General features: G+C 42.5%; 1 protein-coding gene across 1 annotated transcript in view; it reads left to right on the top strand.

Moving 5' to 3' along the window:
* The first annotated feature begins 4,767 nt into the window (after positions 1-4,767).
* Positions 4,768-21,979, top strand: part of LOC149460579 (uncharacterized) — a 186,419-nt gene continuing 169,207 nt past the window's right edge. Inside the window, exon 1 of the mRNA XM_089679463.1 lies at positions 4,768-5,009. Coding sequence (XP_089535589.1) covers positions 4,952-5,009 — 58 coding nt within the window. The 5' untranslated portion in view covers positions 4,768-4,951. The remainder of the gene's footprint in view (positions 5,010-21,979) is intronic.

The raw sequence follows: 21,979 nt of genomic DNA, 5'->3' as shown, positions 1-21,979 counted from the left end.
CTCTCTTGTTCTGGGGAAACGTCATATGATATCCTCCCATTCTTGCTGCGCATGCGTGCCCTGAGGGGTGCATGGTGCGGAGATCGGGGGTGCACTGTGTCTCTAGGACACAGCGGATCACCGATCGTGTTAAAGAGCCAATGACGTAGCTCTACCATGTGATCAGCTGTCTCCAATCACAGCTGATCACATGAATGCAGGAAATGCGGGTTGTTGGCAGTCCTCTCCTTGTGCTGACAGTGCCTGAGGAGAGGAGATCCGGTAAACGGCATTCCTCAGAAGGGACATCTACACTGATAATCAGGGCACTGATCATCAGTGCTTTGATTATCAGTGCAGCCCCATCAGTGCCGCTGATTAGTGCCCATTATTGCCGCCGATCAGTGCCATCAATGCCAGATTTCAGTGCCCATCAATGCCGTATATCAGTGTCCATCAATGCCACATATCAGTGCCCATCAGAGCTGCCTTTCAGTGCCCATTAGTGATGCCTGTCAATGCCCATCCATAGCACCTATCAGTGCCTCCTCATCCTCATCAGTGCAGTCTATCAGTACCCATCAGTGCCACCTATCAGTGGCCATCACTGCCACCTATCAGTGCCTATCAATGCTGCCTATCAGTGCCACCTATCAGTGCCCATCATTGCCACATATCTGTGCTGCCTTTCAGTGCCCATAAATGCCACCTGTCAATGCCCATCAGTGCCTCCTTATCAGTGCAGTCTGTGAGTACCCATCAGTACCACCTATCAGTGCCAATCAGTGCCAGCTATCAGTGTCAGTCAGTGCCACCTATCAGTGCCACCTATCAGCACCAATGAGTGCCCCCTATCAGTGCTGCCCATCAGTGCCACATATCAGTGCCCATCAGTGTTGCATTTCAGTGCCCATCAATGATTCCTTTCAATACCCATCAGTGCTGCCTATCAGTGCAGCCTCATCAGCACACAAAAATTATGTATTTACAAACTTTTATAACAGAAACTAAGAAAAACTTTTTTTTCAAAATGTTGTCTTTTGTGGTTTGTTTAGCAAAAAAATAAAAAAACCCCAGTGGAGATTAAATACCACCAAAAGAAAGCTTCATCTGTTTTAAAAAAAAAAAAGATAAAAATTTGTTTTGGGTACAGTGTTGCATGACCACGCAATTGTCATTCAAAGTGCGACAGCACTGAAAGCTGAAAATTGGCCTGGGCAGAAAGAAGGTGAAATTGCCCGGTAGGCAAGTGGTAATAAGATGGCCTTACATTTTGGGGAAAGGTCTTTCATACAGAGTTGGCCTTAGCAAGTCCTATTCCTAGTCCTAGTCCTTAGCAAGTGTGCTTTGAACTTTGCCTGTTTAAAGCAGCAATAAACCCAAAAGCAAACATTTATTATATTGTGGCTTACCAATTCTTAGATGTAGTGGCTGCATTATTTTAGGCCTTTCTCTTTTATTTTCACCTTGTGATATGAGCAGATCTGTTGTTTTTCAAAAGAACAAGCTCTATTGCAGATGTAGCAGTTACAGGGTTGAGACAAACCATTTACCACTGACAGGAGTGCTTACCATGGTCAGATTTGATTTTTTCCTAAAAAGAACAAAACTGTTGCTGTAACATCTTTAAAGTGTTAGCTGCAGATTGGCTTCAATTTGTTAGTGTATTTACAGCTGCTATTTAATCTAACATTACCCTCCCCCAGACTGACAATGCTGTTGTCTAAAGGTGTCTCTGTTGCTCCTTCTTCCACTCCAATACAGGAGGTGTGCTACTGACCAGATCACCAGGTGAAAACAAAGGGGGAAAAGCCTAAAAAAAAGAAAACTCCAGCCTTCACATTTAATGACTGGCAGGCTGCAATATATTACATTTTTGGTTTGGGGGTCAGTTCACACTACATGTATTTCAGTTGCTTTTTTCTGCATCCAAAACGCACAGAAAGTAGGTTATATGGTTGTCAATGTCATAGTTCACATTAGTGCTTGCAGTTCCAGTGCATTCTGGTTGCAGAAAAACAAGTAGAACATGCTGTATTTGTTTCTGCACAGAACTGTACTGGAACGCACCAAAACACATCAAAACCACACATGTCCCTATTTAAATTGAATAAAAAGAGAGGGGAAAAAATTAATTGGAATGCATAGAAACGTACCTGAACATGTCAAAAATGCATCAAAAACATGCATGCGGAAACGCATCCGGAACGCATCTGCACTGCGTTTCTATAGTGTGAACCGGCCCTAATACCACATTTGTGTTATTTTATGAGTTACTGTCATAGCAATCACATGATCAAGAGCCAAGCTGATTGGTATCTGCTCATTGAAAACATGGTCTCAATGCTAGGAATGTATGTACAGGTGTGCACTCCAAGTTCTCCAACAAAATGTACATGAGCACTCTCTGAGTACAGGACACCATGCAAGGTTATGTACAATGGTTTGGTATGTAATGGGTCAATATCATCAGATTAGATCAATAGAAAAAGCTCTATTTCATTTGATAAAAATATATCAATATATGTAATAATAATATCAGTAATATAATATATTAAAAATATAATACATTATGTGTGATTAGGGTCATGAAGGATGTGCTAATAATAAACAGAGTAAGTATTGAACAGAAAGAGGATTATACTGTGCCAGCTTCAGACTAATTTACATTTAATTATTACAGGTACTTGTATAGTGCTGTCAATTTATGTAGTGCTTTTACATACATATTGTGCCTTCACATCAGTCCCTAACCCTCAAGGGACATGCAATCTAAGGTCCCTAACTCACATTCATACATACTAGGGCCTATTTAGACAGGAACCAATTAACCTATAAGCATGTCTTTGGAGTGCGGGAAGAAACCGGAGGTAACCAACGCAGGCACAAGGAGAACATGCAAACTCCAGGCAGGTGATGCTGTGGTTGGGATTCAAACCAATGATCCTAGTACTGCCAGGTGGAGGTGCTAACCATTTAGCCACTGTGCTGCCCCATACATTTCACATTGCTTGTAATAAAACCCTGCCCCATCTGGAACAGGCACACTTTTCTTAGCTAAAGAAATAAAAAAACAAAAACATAATGACAGCACAAACAAAACAAACAAAAAGTTATAAAAACAAAAGGATGTATTTGTGTATATACTTCGATACCTAGCATACTATTGTCTACTAATGTCAGGACAATTTTAAATCTGAAGTTTAGGTATGGCAATTTTTACCTAGTAGCTTCCCTACTCCAGTGATCTCCACTAACGTCCGGGTCCCATGCTGAGTGGCTCCCCAGATACATTGTGAATACAGGATGGTCGATTAGCATGGCCACCATTAAGGGATTGCTTTGCATTTTCTCAATGAATTTAAAGCATTCTGCAATAGAACAAAGTGATGTCACAATCTCTACTATGTTCAATCAGTGGAGTTTGCATGTTCTCCCTGTGCCTGCATGGCTTTCCTCCGGGAACTCTGGTTTCCTCCCACCCTCCAAAGACATGCTAGAAGGTTAATTGGCTCCTGTCTAAATTGGCTCTAGTATGTGTATGTGTGAATGTGAGTTAGGGACCTTAGATTGTACACCCCTTGAGGGTTAAGGACTGATGTGAATGTACAATATATATGTAAAGTGCTGTGTAAATTGATGGCGTTATATAAGTACCTGTAATAAATATTAAACTAAATAATTCAGAGAACACATCGTATTCACTGAGAAAATGCAGTGTTTCCTGAATGGCGTCCATGCTAAGCAAGCATGTCAGTAGTAGGTGCGACTCATCAACCAGCTATGTGAAAGAGTAGGGACCCCCTTTCTGATCAGAGATTTCAGGGGGGATTCACGAACCATTGTCAGGGCAGGGGGGATCCTTGCTGACCAGCATGTCCAGTTAGGGGGAGACTAGCTGACCAGCGATGCCAGAGGTGGCAAGAGCCCCTTTTTGATCACAAATGTCAGGGATGGAGAGACTCTCTGACCAGTAATAGAAGTGGTAGGCCATCAATGTCAGTGAAGGGCCCCTTTGCTGACCAACAATGTCAGGGGTGGGAGTGGTGGCTCCAGGGAGGAAAATGTGGTCTTCTAGGGTGGTGGGAGCCTGGAGTTGGCTTTAAGAAATCAGCCCACCAGACTCCATATCTAACTAAAAAACACTTTTGGGTGGACTGACCCTTTAGGCTCGGTTCACACTGCCACAACTTGGGATCCGACTTGTGAGACTCCAAGTTGCATGACATGTGAAATCCCATGTTAGTCAATGAGAGCTGTCTTAATTAGCACTACTGGAGTCGCTCTGACTTCAGAAAAGGTTGCTGTTCTACTTCAAGGCGACTTCTATCCGACTCGTGTCCATACACTTTAATGGATGTCGCCTCCAAGTCGAATCCTCATCTGTATTGATGTGATTTGGATCCGATATTACAGGACATTACATTGGTATTGGCCACAGGCAAAGTCACGTGGCATAAAAGTCACTTCAAGTAGTACTCAGCTCTCATCAAGTCACCAGGAAGTCACCTAGCAAAGTTACACCTTAAGTTGAGCGACTTTCAGGTCGCAGTAGTGTGAACCAAGCCTTAAACATGGTGCTTTTTTTAGACTGCAGTTTACATGATTTTTTTTTTCTGCAAACAATTCTTAATCCAGCTGTGATTGTTTCGCTGGTTTACTCCAGCACTCCCACCCATCGCTCTGTAACAATCAGCCAAATCTTAGGTCATTGGGTACCAGAGGGAGTGAAAAAAAGGGGGCTGTTTTTATAAGTGCCTGGTATGTTCGCATATTAGCAGCTCAGTTTGATGCATGAGGATGCAAATCTCAGATGATGAGTTAAGGAAACATGATGTGTTGGATGTTTTGTGCATGCCGTTCAGGGTGACATGTGCTGGATGTGTGCAGGGGGAGTGACCAGCTCTGAGTCTATTGTATCATAGAAGTGGTCAGTCCCTGCAGAGAACTCCAACACACTCCAACCGTCAGGATGATCTACAGATGCTCCAGGGCGACTCTGACAATTGCCTTCCTTCTGCATTCCGCAGGTAAGCAGAAAAACTTTCTTAAAGGACTAGCCAGAGAGAACTGCCTTTGCAGGATACAATTTAATGGCTGGAGTTGCAAATACCATGCAGAAATGTTTCTTTTTTTTGGAGGGGAAAACTGTTCATTGAACTTTTATGAGCAGCCTGTTTATTGTATTTCAGGTACTTATATAGCGCCGTCAATTTACGCAACGTTGTACATATATATTGTACATCAGTCCCTAACCCTCAAGGGGTGTACAATCTAAGGTCCCTAACTCACATTCATACATATACATACTAGGGACAATTTAGACAGGATCCAATTAACCTACCAGCATGTCTTTGGAGTGTGGGAGGAAACCGGAGTACCTGGAGGAAACCCACGCAGGCACAGGGAGAACATGCAAACTCCAGACAGGAGGTGCCATGGCTGGGTTTCGACCCAATGACCCTGGTACTGCCAGGTTGAAGTGCTAACCTGTTGAATTGTGACATTTGTATTGACTTGGTTTTATATGGCAACTTGATTTAAGTAAAAGATACTATTTTCCAGGACTTTAAGTGATTATTCACATGTGTGACTGGAAGGTGGTAAAAGCAGGTGGGCAAGTCTCGGTTTTACTGCCCCCGACAGCCCCCCTGACAAAGTAATGCATGCCATGGCTGTGATGCTTTGCAGACACAGCACAAGTTAAATAGTCGCATCCAGCAGGCAGTACTGATGCCAAAATTGACCTATTCAAGTGAACGAGGCTGCACGCCGATTGTGAACACGATTGTGGTGCTGTAGTGGGCTATTTTGAGGGTAAAGCAGGCGGTGAGGAGGTTACATGTCAACTTCCCACTGTCTGTCAAACGACCCCTGAAAAACAATCCACCATAATTTGCTTTTTAGAGGGGCAGCAGTATAGCCGCCCAACTGAATGAGCTCCTAAAGACTTTTTTATAAAACAATAATAAACACTTTTTTGGAACTGCTTTGCATAAAAAAGAATTTGTATACACAAGTGAATTATTTACAAGCAGCTGTTGGGAATGTCTGTGTTCATGCAGTAGAGAATAGCTTTTAGAAAAATATAATACTCCATTGCTTGCCTTTCTAATTACAATATAAAGTGTATCTTGTTACAAAAAGGTATCTATTGCAGTTTACCAGTCCTTGGATGTGGTGGCTGCATTAGTTTTACTTTTTCAGGATTTTTCCTTTTATTTTCACCTGCCAGTAACACACTTTCTGTTCTAGGTTGACAACGCTCACTCGTTGTATTGTACGTATGGAAGAACAGCGTTGTTGCCCAACTCTGTTCTTTTATTCTCAGCTTTAAACACCCCTCCTCCTCATTTTCATTGCATGGTGGGGGGTGTTCTATAGGTCACATAAGATAGTTGAGAAAGTGATAACATTGTTGGAGATTTCGGTTTAGTTTACAGAAAGTTTCAAGTCAAGATTTCTGGAAGGAAATGTATTAGCAGATTAACGAATTGAAGCCAAACTCCAGCTCACACTTTATAATTAATGGTGGGCTGCTTATGTTCGACTCGAACATGGGCCGTTCCTGTGTTCGGTGAACACACGGATGGTACGAAAATCCCATGCAGCTGTTAGCTGTCAGATCCCAGAACCAGTCATTGGCAGAGCAGATTTTTTTTTCTTTTCTCGGATATGTGGTGGCAGGCATCGTGATTGATGTTGGATCTACTTCGGGGGACTTTTTTAATTTTTATTCTTAATAAAGGACTTGTCAAATACTGTCTCCTGTCTTTTTTTACACTACACTTTTTTTTTTGTGAATGGGTAGTGCATATTCATTCACATAGGGGGGGCCGGCATCTGGGGGACCACTTGTTAAAGGGGGCTTCCAGATTCTGATAAGCCCCCCACCCACAGACCCCCCACAACCACCAGCCAGGGTTGTGGTGAAGATGCTCTTATCCCCATCAACATGGGGACAAGGTGCTTGGGGGGAGCCCCCCTGCCCCAAAGAACCCCCCCCCATGTTGAGGGCAAGTGGCCTGGTATGGTTCAGAAAGGGAGGCATTCACCCTCCCCCTTTCCTGACTTGCTGGGCTGCATGCTCGGATAAAGGTCTGGCATGGATTTTGGGCGGGACCCCACGCCATTTTTTTTTAAATGTTGGCATGGGGGTTCCCCTCAATATCCATACCAGACCTGAAGGGCTTGATATAGATGGGGGGAGGGGGACCCCATGCCAGTTTTTTTTAAATTGTTGGGCAATGCCGTCAATTCTTTTGACATTCGGTTGTCAGCGAGTGACCTTGCCTGCATGTAGTGTTGCTTGAAACTCCAAAAATTACATGAGCTTCTTCTGAGCTACAAGCTTGAAGCATTTTGGGACCCAATAGACTTTAATGGGAGCACCTGAAAAAGCATAACAAAATATGTGAAAACACAATGCACATCCTTCTTCCCAAATAACTAGGCTAAAAGCTAGCCTCAGATGTTTCCAAAATGTACAAAAACATCTACAAAACAAGCAAGGACGCTCAGCTCAAGTGTAAAAGAAGCTTAATCCAAGGATAAGGATCTCTAATGTAGCCATGTGACTTGGATTCTCAAATCTCATTGGACTAAATAAATGTCCTTATGTTAGTGTGTTAGCCTTGTCAAGCCTGTAGTCTCGAGCATAAACTCAAACAGTCAGTCTGGCCATAAAGTCACTATACGCTGTGTGATTGCAACGTTGTAGGCACCTACACCATGAATCCTCTGTGAATTTCTTGGACTTCCCATTCCAAATCTATGGCCATTAATATATATATACTGTATATTTTTTTAGTTGAAATGCTGTTCAGGTTTTCATTTTAGTGCCATAGCTGGTTTGTTACTAGCGCGCAGATAGCCAAAATCTGTTGAACCAATTAGGAAGATTATGGACATTAGTCACAGGTGTCAAGTGACAAAACCAACATAGTGACAAACCCTGGCTTTACAATGGTCCCATCCATGCTGGACCAGAAGACGTTGGAGTTGGGATATAAACAGGAGTGATCATCGACAGTGACAGTCATCAGAGGATCCCTCTACAAGACCAATTTTAGGGCCCACACTTCTGGCCAAGTAAATAAACATGTGTCTCACTGAACAGGTGGATAGAAATAAGCCATGTCCAATTCTATATGACAGTTGTAGGGGCCCTGGTCATAGGAAAAAGAAAGGGAGGAATGCTCCATCTAAGTGTAATATATTAGAACACCATTTATTGAAAAAGGATTAAAAACACACAAGATAAAAGATATGTATTTGCTCATCCAGTACAATATCAGTGTTGACCACTCATCACCATCCTGGACAACCACCGTGGTGATTCCAATGCTGTTAGTGGTGGTGTAGAGGCATGGAAGCCTTGTGGAGAGCAGGAAGCCCTCCTTGACCAGCGTAGAACACACGGGCAAAAGTAATGTCACGGGGGGAGAGAGACAGGCCGGTGTACTGATATATTACACCTAGGTGGCCCTTCTTCCCCCTTTCATTTTCATATCTCCATACATAGAACTGCCAAACTCTGAGGACAGCTGCCTCCGGTGTTTCTAGTTCTCCGTATGGCATCTCTAAGGACTTTTTTATGGACAATACGATAGCAAGCTGAGCATAATATTTGTTGAGCGCCAGGAGTTTTCTCTCTTTCAGTAGGAGCCCATCTGATTCATAGCTAGATAAAATTAGTTCCAAAGGACCCCCTCCCCAACTGCACAAATCGTATGTAATAACTAGAAACCAGCTGAACAGTGGTCATCCTTACTGCACATCAGAGCTCTTTGCTCCTACTTCACAACCATGTTTAGTATTGTGAAGTGATTTGCATTTAACTTGCAGCACTGGAGTTCTGGCTTCTATTTCCACCAGAGACATGATCTGTGTTTGTGTGTGTTTGTATTCGGGATCCATTTTCTTTTCACAATCCAAAGCATAATTAGCTTCCACGCAAAACTGACCTGGAGTGAAGGGACAGTGCCATCAAGATTTCAACTTCATCCAATCAGAAAATGTCTTGTATTCATTGAAAAAAATATTGAGAATGGTGGTAGTGCCGAGTAAGTGGCCCATGCAGTCAGTGTACAGAGAGGGCATACTTGTCATAGGACCTGGAAAATGGTTATACCTGTAGTAGCGATGACTACTGCCCTGAATGTCAGCTTCCCCAGCAATCCTTCAGATATGAGATATGAATCAATAACTGCTATTAGATCATACCTAGAATTCAGCTTTACGTGCTGAAAATTGAAGTTCAATTCAGTTGTTTCATATATAGATTTGTAAAAGAGTCAGCACCTAACCAAAGACTTTATATAGTTAAAATAAACAACATCTACTCTTTTCTCAAAAAGCATATCACACACATTTGTGAAAAAAGTGAATGCATCCATATTGCAAAAAGCCAAAATGTTTGTAAATTTGTTAATTTTTTGCGCCGAATCATGCAAAGCATTGCAACCGTAATCAGTGGGTTCCAGATGCAATCCACAGGCGCCTGCTGACTGTTTCTCCAGTCCCAGGTCTCTACAGAGATACAGATCTTCAGTTATGGAGCTGGAGGGAGTAATCAATGTAATATGTGTGTGGTGATGTCATCACATGCTCTATTAAGAATTATGAGTCTCTCTGCCACAGTGCAGTGGCGTGGCTGTGCAGATGAATAGGGAAGCATGTGGGTAGAAGCCCCCTGCAAATTAATGTAAGGGGGAGCAGTTTGAGGATGGGGGCTGTGAAAATGTGCTATGCTTTATGTTTCACCCTTAATATGGTTGTAGCATTAGACAATGTTAGAAACGTGGAATTAGCCTTTAAAGCGATTCAAAAGGTTCATTTTCTTTTCTAAAATAACAAACATATCTATACTTACCTGCTGTGTGCAGTGGTTTTGCACAGAGAAGCCCCGATCCTCCTCTTCTTGCGTCACCCGCAGGCTCTCCTAGCTCCTCCTGTCTGTGGGGTGCCACCACAGCAAGCAGCTTGCTATGGAGGCACCCACTGCTCCGTGTGTCCAATCACACATGGAGCCGTGGCTTGGCCCCGCCTCCTCTCTCTCCTCATTGGCTGACTTGCTGTGATTGACAGCAGCGGGAGCCAATGGCTGACCCTTGCTGACTCAGCCAATGAGGAGGCAGAGATCTGGGACAGCCGAGGTTGTTATTCACATCGCTGGATCATGATGAGGCTCAGGTAAGTATTGAGGGGGCTGGGGTACTGCTGCACACAGGTTTTTTTACCTTCATGCATAGAATGCATGAAGGTAAAGAACCTTCAGCCTTTACAACCACTTTAATCTCTACTAGAAAGCACAATGTCTAAATGGTTAGCACTTCCGCCTGGCAGTACTAGGGTCATTAGTTTGAATCCCAACCATGGCACCACCTGTGCCTGCATGGGTTTCCTCTGGGTATTCCAGTTTCCTCCCACACTCCAAAGACATGCAGGTAGGTTAATTGGATCCTTTCTAAATTGTCCCTAGTATGTGTGTGTATGAATGTGAGTTAGGGACCTTAGATTGTATACCCCTTGAGGGTTAGGGACTGATGTGAATGTACAATATATATGTAAAGCGCTGCATAAATTGATGGTGCTATATAAGTAAATGTAATAAATAATAAAATATCTCTGATATAAAACCTTTCTGACCTCATAATCCTGCCAGTAGCAGCTCTTCCTGCTGCAGTCTGACCACAGTAACCCATCTACCAGTTATCAGCAGCGCTGTCTTTCTGCTGTGCTTTCTCTTTCAATTGGGGCAGCACAGTGGCTAAATGGTTAGCACTTCCACCTGGCAGCACTAGGGTCATTGGTTCAAATCCCAGCCACGTCACCTCCTGCCTGGAGTTTGCATGTTCTCCCTGTGCCTGCATGGGTTTCCTCCCACACTCCAAAGACATGCTGGTAGGTTAATTGGATCCTGTCTAAATTGGCCCTTGTATATGAATGTGAGTTAGGGACCTTAGATTGTACACCCCTTGAGGGTTAGGGACTGATGTGAATGTACAATATCAGGGGTGGACTGACCATTTGAGCACTCGGGCACTGGGTCAGTAGGGGGCCCCATGAGATGCTCCTGGTACCTTTCATTGTCTTTTTCATATGCTTTTTTGGGTGTGGGCGAGGACACAGGGGCCCCATGATCCCATATTGCCCAGGGGCCCCATGAGTTGTCAGTCCACCCCTGTACAATATATATGTAAATTGACGGCACTATATAAGTACCTGAAATAAATAAATAAATTGGCTTTTCAGCTGCCTGTTAGGTCTGCACATGCTTCCAGCAAACTTCATAGACAGCTAAATGGCACAGGCCAGACTGACAGCATTTCTCCTGTGTTTGAGGCAATGCCTACAATTGTCAGCCAGCAATAGAAAGTGCTGTTACTGTTCAGATCCCTACCAACAGATGGACAAAAAATGTATTCCATGAAATGTGAGACATCCTGCCAAACATGCTGAAAAATAAGATCTTGCATGCACTTTGAGTTTTCTTTTCTTTAGCACAGAGGAAAAAGAGCAGCGCAATATTTACTATCTGAAAGGGTTGATGATTTTACTTTACTGAGAATGAAATGGAATCTGTCATGTGTGACATTTATTCACATAATGAATAACTCATCCGACACGCATTCCTTTATCTAATTTCTGAACTGCTGCACATGCAAGTGCTCTTTTTACCAATATGATTACATTCAGGCATCCAAATGAAAGCAGCTTTTGCAGGGGGTCTGCAAAGGAATGTTTTTCTGTTTCTTTTGCAGGGTGTGAGGGGGGCCCAATACGAAGGGAGGGGGTCTCATTCTCTATGTACAGTGATCCTGTTACAGCTTAACCTCGTCACTGTGTCAGAGTAATGGAATGTACTACAGACATAGTGGGAGCCCAGAGGTTAACGTGTCACGGCTGTGAGCAGACACACATGGTCTCTATTCCATGTTATGCACAGCTTGTTATAATGACTTCTTATCACTCTTCTTCTCCCCTAAGCTCCAGCACAGGGCAGTGGATAAGGGGGTACCACCAGTCCAGCAGTGGGCCCAGACAGCTGGGTGAATCCGATGTGGGGTGATCCGTATGGCAGGGGGCTAATTACTGGAACCAATCCCCTGTATGGCTCTCTGCAGAAGCTGAAAGCTGGCTTCTTCTCCTCTCCCTCCTGCTGGCTTTCAGATGTTGCAGAAAGCCATACAGGGGATCAGTTCCAGTATTTGCCCCCTTTCCTGCTGCACCCATCACCCTCCCTGTGCACCATATGTTTCCCCCTGCTACCCAGGCCCCCCTGCTTGCCCCCATCCCCACACTGCTGACGGCTTCCCTCCTATCCTTCCCACCAGCAGCTGCAAGCACACAATAGGATCCTTCAGGATGGAGAGTGGGGTAAGGGTCCAGTAAACATGTCACATTTACCAGCCCTTCCTTTCCTGAATGAACACAATGAGTGATTGGTACCAATCAATCACTGTGTTCATTCATAACTGCAGCATAGAAACCTGTGGGTTTTTTTTTTTTTGGGGGGGGAGCATATTTCACAGCAATTTACTGAGAGCAATACATTCACTTGGTAGCAAGTGACTGCCAGGGTCAGAGACATAGTCAGGATGAACCAGGGTCATACACGATGAGGCAGAAGCGTGGTCAGGTAGCAGGCAGAGGTCATTTTCAGGGAAGCAGGCAGAGCGAGGTCCAGCAGCAAGCTAAAGTTAGCACCAGAGAAGCAGAGGGAGAGTAGTCAGAAACAAGCTTAGGTCGGTATGCAAAATCCAAGGTCAGGAACTAGCCGGGTCAGCAGTGGGAGACTACGGTAAAGTTGAAGAACTTCCAGTGATTAGCATACACCAGGAATTCCTTTAAATAGACTGCTTGGCACATATGCGCATAAACATGCGTGCCGATGCATGCTACCACACACAGATGCGCCTACGTGCCAGTACACGCTGGATATTAGCTCGTCTGTGTATTGGTACATTGGTAGCTACACCAGTATTGGCCCCTTGACATATATATTGTGCTGTGTCTACTAATTTATCTACAAATAAATGTATATTCATTACCAACAATTGTATATACAATATTATATAGTGAGATATACAACAGTACTAATTAACAATGATATCTACAATGTCATATGAACTGTAAATTGAAGAGAGCGCTCTATACCATTGTGAGCACAATATATATGCTAATATATATATTGTGCTCACAAAGGTATTTATAAAACACGCTCGTCACTCCTGTAAGTAGAAGTCTCTTTAACCAATGGATACAGTCATTCATCCGTCAGTGCTTCAACACAGGCAAGAACTTGACCTCTTGAGTCTAGTATCCTGGCTTACGCATTTCAAGGAAATGCCCTCTTCATCAGAGTTTTATTGAGGAACTTACACCATGCCAGTGTGCTCTCTGTTCAATTCACAGTGCATCTAGAGGATTCTCCTGTCTGGAGAGAGATGCAAAGTGGTGGATTCTATTCAGTTGCCAAGAAAAAGACACTTTGGAATTGAGCCTTTGAAGATGTTTTATATTATTTATTTGTTATCAATTATATCCTTCTCCACTTGAGCTTTGGTAGTTGTTGTTGTTTTTGATACAGTGGCATATAATTTACTGATTCCAAATGATAACTGACACAAAAAGAGTTCTCTCCCAAGAAAAAGTGATCTCACAGTCCTGTTTAGTTGAGGCACAATAGTCCCTTCCTCCATGCCAAAAAACAATAGATCACCTCTGTGTCACTCCTCATATAAGGCTCACTCTCCCAAATATATTGTTCGCTTATAGAATAAGTAAGGTCAAAATGCATCCATTATAAGGGTTATCAGCCATCCATTTCTATCACCTCCTCTATCCTCCTTTGTCCCCAATACAATTCTCTCAGAGTAGCTCTACATTGCTTTCATGATCAAATGTATAAAAGCAGTGGCCCCGGTGCAAAAAAACATGAACCACCCCCCTGACCCCTGGCGCGTTGTCCTTCCCTTTAAGCCCAGTGACGGAGCAGTTGAGCAGGCTCACTTTTGAGCTGTGCTCCTGTGAATGCACATTGTCCATTCACAGACAGAGCATAGCTCAGCCACACCACCTCCCTCATTGGCTCACTGGCTGTGATTAACAGCAGCAGGAGCCAATAGTTCCCTCTGCTGCATGAGTCAATGAGGAGAGGGAGTCAATGGGACAGCCAAGGCTCCCGTGCACATCGCTGGATCGAGATGGGTTAGGGAGGCTGTGGGGGGCTGGGCTGTCCTAATGCATGGTCCCCCCTGGGCATGACTGAAGAATGAGAATGAGAATGAAGGGGAAGGCGATAGGGTGAAAATCAGGTACCCAGCGGGTAATACTCGCTCCCTCCCCCTACAAAAGTGCAAATAATTAAAGAGAAAGGGGGATGCAAAGAAGTGGAACTTGACCTTTTGGATGAAGTTCCGCTTTAAAAAAAGGGGAAAAATTTCCAGGTGACCAAGGTTAAATCACAGATATTTTTCCAGGATACAATTTGTAGAAACGTCAGTTTACATCACAGGGCTGTCCCTTGAAATGACCACTTAGCACAATATGGTGTCTGGTTCTACAAGCTATGTTTTCCTTGTAGGTATTGGAGGGCTGTATTAGGTGTTTAATTTGGACAGATTAAAGTGCTAATAAACCCACAACAGTAAAATCAGTCTGTATATGCAGTAAAGCAAGCTTGTTACAGTATACTCACTGTGGAACCTAGGGGTTAATCCTCCACATTGTGTAAAAAGGCTGTTTGATCCTGTCTTCTCTGATCCTCCCCTTCTTCTATTGTCTCCAATCCATCTGCTGATAGTACAGAGCTCTAGGAGTCATTCTGCACATGTCCAGTTTAGTGTGTATTGGTAGAGAGTTTTTTCTTCTTTGGGAAGGTTCATGTGATCAGCACAGGGCCAATCAGTGCAGTCCAGACAGAAGGTCAGGGGTTATGCAGCCTCATAGGACAGTCAGAGCAGAATGAAAACTCCTCCTACAAGCTTTAACAAGTGCTCAGCTGGACACTGATATAAGTCCCAAGACTGCTATATACTGCTGTTGAGAAAAGGTACAGTGAATAAAAAAAAGTCTACACACCCCTGTTAAAATGTCAGGTTTCTTTGACGTAAAAAAAATGAGATAAATCATTTAAGAACTTGTTCCAACTTTAATGTAACCTATAAACTGTACAACTCAAATCTTTTAGGTGGAGGGAAGTAAAAATAAAAATAATATGGTTGCATAGGTGTCCACACCCCTAATACATAGTTGAAGTACCTTTTGATTTGATTCCAGCACTCAGTCTTTTTGGGTATGAGTCTATCAGCATGACACATCTTGACTTGGCAATATTTGCCCACTCTTCCTTGCAAAAACACTTGAAATGTGTCAGGTTGCTAGGGTATCTAATTTGCACAGCCCTCTTCAGATCATCCCACAGATTTTTGATCAGATTCAGGTCTGGGCTCTGGCTGGGCCATACCAAAACTTTAATCTTCTGGTGAAGCCATTCCTTTGTTGATTTGGATGTATGCTTTGGGTCGTTGTCATGCTGAAAGATGAAGTTCCTTTCCTGTTCTGCTTTCTTGCAGAAGCCTGAAGGTTTTGTGCCAATATTGACTGGTATTTGGAACTGTTCATAATTCCCTCTACCTTGACTAAGGCCCCAATTTCAGCTGAAGAAAAACAGCCCCAAGCATGATGCTGCCACCACCATGCTTCACTGTGGGTATGGTGTTCTTTTGGTGATGTGCAGTGTTGTTTTTGTGCCAAACATATTTTTTGGAATTATGGCCAAAAAGTTCAACCTTGGTTTCATCAGACCAGAAAACCATTTTCCCACATGCTTTTGAGAGACTTCAGATATGTTTTTGCAAAATTTACCCGGCCTGGATGTTTTTTTTTATAAGAAAAGGCTTCTGTCTTGCCCCTCTACCCCATAGCCCAGACATATGAAGAATATGGGAGATTGTTGTCACATATACCACACAGCCAGTACTTGCCAGATATTCCTGCAGCTCCTTTAATGTTGCTGTAGGCCTCTTGGCAGCCTCCCAGACCAATTTTCTTATCAGCTTTTCATCAATTTTGATGGGACGTCCAGTTCTTGGTAATGGCATGGTTGAGCCATATTTTTTCCACTTAATGATGGCTGTCTTCACTGTGTTCCATGGTATATCAAATTCCTTGGAAATTCTTTTGTACCCTTTTCCTGACTGATACCTTTTAACAATGAGATCCCTCTGATGCTTTGGAAGCTCTCTGCGGACCATGGCTTTTGCTGTAGGATGCGACTAAGAAAATGTCAGGAAAGACCTACAAGAACAGCTGAACTTTATTTGGGGTTAAACAGAGGCACTTTAAATGATGGCAGGTTTGTACTGACTGCTATTTAACATTACTTTGATTGTGATTGCTTCATTCTGAACACAGCTACATCCCCAGTTAAAAGAGGGTGTGCACACTTATGAAACCACATTATTTTAGTTTGTTATGTTAAATCCCCCCCCCCCCCCTCCAAAAAGAAAAAAAAATATTTCAGTTTGTTTGTCAGTTGAGTTGTGCAGTTTATAGGTCACATTAACGGAGTAAAAAGTTCTGAAATTATTTATCTTTGTCTCATTTTTTTACATCACAGAAACCTGACAGGGGTGTGTAGACTTTTTATATCCATTTTATTTAGCAGTTTGTATTTTTATGTAGTGTGTACTTTGGGAGAGCAGACATAGTGAATGCAGGCCATGGGTTTAGTAACACTTTAACTCATTTCCATTTTTGATCTAGGCTGTATAATGTCAGCCGCCTAGTTACAGCAGCAACATCACAACAGCAGTTAACACTTCTGTTTTAAATCTGGATTTGTATATTCATTGACTGATTATTATAATTATATTTATATTGCTAATATCGTAAAGGCTCTAACCACAGGTCCCAGAATCTACCACTGGCGTAGGCCCTTTGCCTATATATAAGATATAGATCTAGGACCCCATTTACAGAATGCCTTAATCTAGATTTATTAATAAATCAAGATAAATAAATATTTGAATACACCATTTTTAATGTTAACATTGGCAAAGTGTTTCTTGGTTTGGTCATTAAGATAAGCACCACTAGTCTTTTTCCCTGTATAGGCATTGGAAGGGTGTCAAACTGTAGAGTCTGTAGGGACCACAGATGTTGAAGCATTTCTTGAAACCTGATGGTAATCACTGAACACCTCTTACCCATAGTCTCTGACCATCTCTTTTTGTAGTCACATTGTTGCTGAACATCTCTTTTAGAGTATGCCCATGGTCTCTGACCATCTCTTGAAACATGCCGAAAGGCTTGACCACCTCTTGTAGCATTCCAATATCCTGACCCTCTGTTGTTGCATGTCTATAGTCTCTGAAAACTTTTGGGAGCATTATATTCTCTTAATAGTATGTGAAGGAGCTCTTTGGTGTTGTCAGGGACATTATTTGAGGCCACCTATGTCAAGTAAGCTGACTACCACTGCTGTACAGGATGTCAGAGACAGATAATATGGAAATCTACCAAGTGCTGTGATACATGACAAACCAAATTTAACATGGTTCTAATGGATGGTACTAAGGACAGTTACACTTCCGCAATTTAGAACTGTCATACCCTCTGATACAGAGAAGAAGCGTCTGTACACAAAGTGCCCCAGCTGTTGATATTTCTAGCTCTAGGTCAAGTGCCAGGTTGACACTCGAGGTTGTGTGGCTTGTGTCACTTTTTAATTATGTGAAACTGCTGATAAGATATGAGGAAGTTAATGTGCTGATGTGTATGTTTCTTTGCTCCCTGAACCAGTTCAGGAAGAAGCCCTGTGGGGACAACGTGACTTAAGGTTTTCAGGACTGTCCCTCGAAATGACTAGCACAATATAATGTCTGGTTCTACAAGCCAGGGTGTCCTCGTAATGATTGAATAACTAGATTCATTGTTTGATTGAGAGAGATCAACTAATTTTTTCCTGATTTAAGCTGTGTAATGACAACTTTGTAGCTAAAGAAGCAGCATCACAGCATCAATGGACACCTCTGTATTAATTCTGGTCCTAGAAACTTGCAATAGTAGATCCTTTGGCTAAATGAATTGTAAGCAATATATACTCACCAGCCTCTTTAATAGGTACACCTGTTCAATTGCTTGGTAACACAAACTGCTAATCAGCCAATCACATGGCAGCAATTCAATGCATTTAGACATCTAGACGAGGTGAAGACAACTTGCTGAAGTTCAAAATGAGCATCAGAATGGGGAAGAAAGGGGATTTAGGCAAGTTTGAACATGGGATGGTTGTTAGTACAAACAGGCTGGTTTGAGTATTTCAAAAACTGCTGATCTACTGGGATTTTAATGCATAACCATCTCTAGAGTTTACAGAGAATGGTCCAAAAAAAAGAAAATATCCAGTGAGCGGCAGTTGTGTGGATGAAAATACCTTGTCAGAGGTCAGAGGAGAATGACCAGACTGGCTTGAGATGATAGAAAGGCAACAGTAACGCAAATAACCACTTGTTACAACCAAGATATGCAGATACCCTCTCTGAATGCACAACATGTTGAACCTTGAAGCAGATGGGCTACAGCAGCAGAAGGCCACACCAGGTGCCACTCCTGTCAGCTAAGAACAGGAAACTTAGGCTACAATTCGCACAGGCTCACCAAATTTGGACAATAGAAGACTGGAAAAACGTTGCCTGGTCTGATGAGTCTTGATTTCAGCTGCGACATTCCGATGGTAGGGTCAGAATTTGGCATACATAACATGAAAACATGAATCCATCCTACCTTGTATCAATGGTTCAGGCTGGTGGTGTGGGGGATATTTTCTTGGCACACTTTGGGCCTCTTATTTTCAATTGAGCATTGTTTAAACGCCATGGCCAGTTTTGCTGCTGACCATGTCCGATCTTTTATGACTACAGTGTACCCATTTTCTAATGGCTACTTCCAGCAGGATAATGCACCATGTCACAAAGCTCAAATCATCTCAAACTGGTTTCTTGAACATGACAATGAGCTCACTGTACTCCAATGGGATCCACAGTCACCAGATCTCAATCCATTAGAGCACCTTTGGAATGTGGTGGAATGGGAGATTCGCATCATGGATGTGCAGCTGACAAATCTGCAGCAACTGCGTGATGCTATCATGTCATTATGAACCAACATCTCTGAGGAATGTTTCCAAAACCCTGTTGCATCTATGCCATGAAGAATTAAGGCAGTTCTGAAGGCAAAAGGGGTCCGACCTGGTACTAGCAGGGTGTACCTAATAAAGTGGCCAGTAAGTGTATAGTGCATTGAAGGTGGTATTATACACTAGAGCAGGTGTCTCCAAACAAAGGGCCAATCTACTGTCCTTCAGACTTTAGGGGCTGGACTGTGGCCAGTGGAAGTGAAAAATGTTCTGGTGTCAGTGGAAGTAAACAATGCCCCATCTTTGGTATTAGGGGGAGGAATAGTGCCCCATCATTGGTGTCAGTGGGAGGAATAGTACCCCATGATTGGTGTAAGTGGGAGGAATAATGCCACAGCGTTGGTGCCAGTGGGAAGCATAACTCCCCATCATTGGTGTCAGTGGGAGGAATAGTGCTCCATCATTGGTCTCAATCGGAGGAATAGTGTCCCTCCATTATTGGTGACAATGGCAGGAACTATGCCCCACTATTGCTGCCAGTGGGGGGGATTATTACCTCAGGGGCCGAGTAAAAGCAAGCAAAGGCCACTGGGCCACAGTTTGATGACCATTGCTCTAGAGCACCATTGGGCTTTTTGCACTTATTGTGCAGCCCTTTCTTTCACACTATTCATGTTTCTCTGAATTGACCATCCCCATGTTTATTTTTCCCATCACCTTTTATAATGGATCTCGCTGAGAGATGTAGCACAAGTACATTTCAAGGGGTCTTTAGGGACCACGAATGTGGAAACATTTCCTGAAACATGTCTGCAATATTTGACCATCTCTTGTAGCAGGCCCTTACTCTCGGACTATCTCTTGTAGCATGCTGTAGTTACTTAACATCTCATTTAGCATGCCCATTGTCTTCGACTGTCTCTTATAGAATGTCTATTGTCTGTCTGCTTATAGTCTACCATGCTTGTAGTCTTTGACCATCTGAAAGAACAGATGTAGCAAAGCTTTCTGTAGCATTACCATAACTGAATGATATGTATGGCCCATTGGCATGTCAGGATTACCTTTGAGACTTCCTATATCAAGCAAGTTGGCCATCACTGCTGAGCAGAATGTCAAGGATAGTTTACAGTATATGGAATCTAGGTATTGTGGTACATGACTGACCAAACTTAACATATTTCCGATGGAAGGCACTAAGGATGGTTGCACTTCTGCAAATTATAACCATTGTACCCTCTCACACACAGAAAAGGCATCCACAGAGGACATGCCCCAGCTGTTGACACCTTTTGCTCTAGGTCAAGTGCCGTGGTGACACTTGAGGTTGTGTGGCTTGTTTCACTTTTTACATTTCTGAAGCTGCTGATAAGATATGAGGAAGTTAATGTGCTGATGTGTATGTTTCTATTCTCCCCAAACTTCTCCAGGAAGGAGCCCTGTGTGGATGACTTGCCATAAAGGTTCCAGGATTTTAAATATCTCCTCACATTTCGTCATACTTGTTGGTTTCCTGTTATTTTGAAACATTCTTTGTTTTGTTATGTGATAAAACTGTCAATTATTGAGACATCTCTATACTTGTTATTGCCTGATTTATCTATTTCTATTTAAATACTTGCAGGCTGTGCTGAAAAATACAAGTAGAGATTGATATTAAAAACTGTGTTTAAGTGCCACATCCCTAATCTTGTGAATATATACCAAAAAAGTGACCTGAAAAATGGGGACATTTGATGCACAACATAATCATAAAAACATGATTTATTTTGTATCAAAATTCAATATGTAAAATAACATTCTATTTCACAACAACAGTACTAAAACGTGTAGAAAATGAGAAGTTTACAATATCACGGAGCAGCAAATCTCTTTTCATGTGATTCAAATTCTTTGTAAACTTTGGGTTCATTCTTATCTGCTTAGGCTCAGTGTGTTTCATGGACTTAATCCACTTCTTCAGGGGCCATCAGCATATACACATTTGACTACTGATATAAGAAAAATACAAACAATCAAAAAATCACAAAAACATATTTTTCCATTCTGGCATAATAGCGCATCATATTGTAAGTGCACTGGAAAAGGGGAGAGAGAACAAAAAGGAGGAGAGGAGCAGTACCCCCCCTGGAAACCCAATGGGGGGAAGGAGGGGATGCAAGCCACATAATATATCCATAAACATATACATACATCAATATCTATAAATGAAAAGTTACCTCCAAAAATAGGTGGCTTCAAATATGCTATGTGAAGGGTATAGAGACCCTCTACTCATGGACTTATACCAGCCTCTATTCATACACTCCTCATACCGCAAAACAATTTCCTCCTAAATGGTAAATATATCATGTAAAACCAACCATTGTATTAATGGAGTATGGGGGCTGGGCAAAATAAAATGTATCCAACACCCACCTCTACACCTGTATCCACTTCATGGCAAAATGCCTAAAGTGAGTAGAAATGGGTTAAAGAGACCCTGTAGCCAGACCGTTCATTTCAACAAAAATCTTCTCATAAGATTATATGTGCATTTAATGTATTTTATATGTGTTATTTACTTGTAAAGCTTCCCATGTGTGTAGACATTCAAAAGGTACTGAGACAGCTGCTGGAGACCACCATCTTGGATGTGATTTAAGAAAGAAATTTGGAAGAATAGCAATGGAACCATAAAATTAACCTAACGTTATGGGGGTATAGGGGTATTTAACTAAGATGTCTAGATTCTTAGGGCTGGCAGCTTCTCTACACCAAAGGACCTTCACTGTCTCCTTGGTTTATAACCGATTTAAATGCTAAAATGCTAAAAAAAAAAACAAGTCTATCAGCAGCTGGTTTGAGTTGCTC

This window comes from Staurois parvus, unplaced genomic scaffold (genome assembly GCF_062004578.1).
Source record: "Staurois parvus isolate SC_StPar_1 unplaced genomic scaffold, SC_StPar_1.0 ptg000225l, whole genome shotgun sequence".
NCBI classification, from domain to species: Eukaryota; Metazoa; Chordata; class Amphibia; order Anura; family Ranidae; genus Staurois; species Staurois parvus.
The sequence above is the reverse complement of the archived record's forward strand: the minus strand, read 5'-3'. Positions and strand labels throughout refer to the sequence as shown.